The following is a 2563-nucleotide window of genomic DNA, read 5'->3' on the forward strand; positions in this document are numbered from 1 at the left end:
CTTACCCCATCACACAGCCTGGGTGCCCACAGCACCTGTGCTGTGTGTCCCTCCCAGCCCCTTTCCCTTCTTACACTGCTCCAATGGTACCTTTCAGAGAGACATGTCCACTTGTGTGCCAAAGGTATCCAGTCAGGAAACTCCCACTGTGAGTACTTCTGATCACGCCTGCAGGGATGTGCCAGACATCAGTAACAGCCCAGCCCAGCCCAGCCCCTGCCTGCAGCACAGGCAGCCCCACATCAAGGGACCTCAGCCCCTGCCCTTCCCCACATCCCCTTCTTGACCTGGCTGACATTCTTGATGTCAGTCCTGATGCTCCTTTGCCCTCATGCCTCTAGTAGCAACAGTACCCAGGGCACCAACAGCCGCCGCTCCCCACAGCCCATCCCGAGCCCCCCACTCACACACTGCAGGTGAGGCTGGAGCACTTCTCCACTGGGGCCATGATGGAGTTGTGGAAGCCGTTGGGAGCAAGGCCTCGGCACTGGGGCTTGGATCTCTGGGCACAAGAGCAGATTCAGAGTGGGGACCCAGCCAGGGCTGCCTCTTCTTGCCCAAATGTTCCCGTAGGGGACCTGCGGGTCCTGCAGCCCACAAGCACAGAGGTCCCCCCAGCCTCAGCAGTCACCAAGACCATGTCATGATAGGCTAAAGATACAAAGTCCCACTCTGGGGACTTCAGTGAACTAGAGACAATCTCCAAGACCTCGTCTTTACCTCCCACCAGCTTCAAGAAGACCTCAAGATGCCCACACCCTCTCCCAGGAGTACCTGTTTTCCTGTCCCCATCCACCCCCACTTAGAGCTGCCTTTGCCCACACTTAAGCCCAAATTCATGGCTGAGAGGCAAAGTACCATCCCCAAGTCCTGCTCCAGGGCTGTCCTGCCCAAACAGCTGGGGCTGAGGACACCAGAAGACAGCTGAGACACTTTGCCAGGCTAAAAGTAGAAGTGGAAAAGGCAGAGACCCTGCCCTTACCCCTGCAGATGATGTCTTCCCACTGTGTCCTCGGAACACCTCCAGCTCTGGCTCTGACACTTCACTAAGTGGTTCTTCACTCCCTTCCTCCTCCTCAGCCTGCAGCAAGATCTCCTTTGAGGGCACAAAGTCAGCATCTCGTGCAGGGTCATCACTATCTGTTTCATCCTCCTTCCTCCTCCGGCTCCGACGCTTCTTCTGGATATTCTCAAGCTCTGGCTGTGGCTCCTGGGCACCCTCGGTGGGACCCGGAGGCTGGTACACTGATGTCAGCTCCTCTGCCAGCTCCTGCAGGTACAGCAAAGCCCTGGGACACCAAAGGCATTGCCCAGAGGTGAGTGGAGGCACCACACAGGGCCCAGCCAGCCCTCCCTCCAGGACCAGGAAGATAAGCTGCTCCAGCTCATGGTCTGAGTAAGGAACTTTCTCTAGCCCTGCCCAGCCAGGCTGCAGTGGAGTGAATGTGGATGCACTGCCAGCCTCTGGGCCACTTGGGCAGACAGCATCCCCTGCCCCTTCATAGGGAACACTAGCCTCCTCAGGGCTTCAGCAGCAGGCAGGGAATGCATCCAGCAGGCAGAGCAGTGCATGGCCCTTTGCCAGCCAGAAAGCCAGAGATCTTCCTGTGAGTGTGCTCAGCAAAGGGAATTCCTGCACTGGGCATGCTGCTGCAGGCACCACACCCTTCCTCTGCACAGCCGAACGAGGGGACTTGGGGCGCTGCAACCCCACCAGCTCTGCCCTTGCAGCTGCAGGTCTTGTGCAGGCACTTGGAGAGCACAAGCACTGCCTGAGCTGCCTTCAGAGCAACCAAAGCACAAAGGCTCCCCGGGGTAGCAGACAGGCTCCTCCAGGACTGCCCTTTAAGCAGTGGGGGCTTGCACACCTTGTTCTGCTCCCTCCCTGACAAGCCTCCTCCTGGCTTCATCAGGAACCAAGGAAATCTCTTCCTCTTTGCAGACAGCCCACTGTATGCAAGCCCATCTAAGCCCCTGCTGTTTTCCCCACCCTTGCGCTCCTGGATCCAAACACCTTCTCCTAAAGTAGGAAAAGGTCATTCCATGGAGAATCAGTCTATCCCACCAACGTGAGACAGTCTTTCAGAAGACAGCGGGATCCCCCAGGCGAGGTAGAGGTCTCCATGAACCCCTCTAAGAGCAGTGTCTGCTCGTCCTTCCCCATTTCCCTGCAGGACCCCCTCCCAGACCCCTGCTTACACTTTAGCTGCTCGCCTCTTGGGGCCCTCTTGGGGCGCCCGCCGGGGGGGGTGCCCAGGCCTTCCGCGGTTTCGCTGCTTCCCAGCATCTTCTGCACACAGATGGGCTCTGGGGTCGGGCACTCCAGGTCCTGAGACAGTTTCAGCAGCAGCATCTCTGTCTTGGACTTCTGTCCACGCTTCCCAGGTGCCTTTGGGGGCAGCACAGCCCCGTTCTCAGAAGTCCTCGAGGGCTCACCATGACCCTCAGTCTCTGCAGTGACTGGACCATTGGGGTCACGGGGACTGCCTTTGGGTTTTTGATTTCGGATAGGTCTTTTTGAGGACTTGGCAGCTTCTACTCCCTCCTCAGAGTGGGCCACAGC

The 2563-nt window shown here is 58.3% G+C and overlaps 1 protein-coding gene across 1 annotated transcript in view; it reads right to left on the bottom strand.

Annotated features, from left to right (window-relative positions):
- Positions 1-2389, bottom strand: part of GTF3C2 (general transcription factor IIIC, polypeptide 2, beta 110kDa) — a gene marked incomplete at both ends in the record, with an annotated part of 9370 nt that extends 6981 nt beyond the window's left edge. The window contains 5 exons of the mRNA XM_010018657.1: positions 91-168; positions 408-502; positions 983-1289; positions 2200-2225; positions 2297-2389. Coding sequence (XP_010016959.1) covers positions 91-168; positions 408-502; positions 983-1289; positions 2200-2225; positions 2297-2389 — 599 coding nt within the window. The remainder of the gene's footprint in view (positions 1-90; positions 169-407; positions 503-982; positions 1290-2199; positions 2226-2296) is intronic.
- Between the last annotated feature and the right edge of the window lie 174 nt (positions 2390-2563).

The sequence above is a fragment of the Nestor notabilis genome, unplaced genomic scaffold (genome assembly GCF_000696875.1).
Source record: "Nestor notabilis isolate BGI_N333 unplaced genomic scaffold, ASM69687v1 scaffold17547, whole genome shotgun sequence".
Taxonomy (NCBI): Eukaryota; Metazoa; Chordata; class Aves; order Psittaciformes; family Psittacidae; genus Nestor; species Nestor notabilis.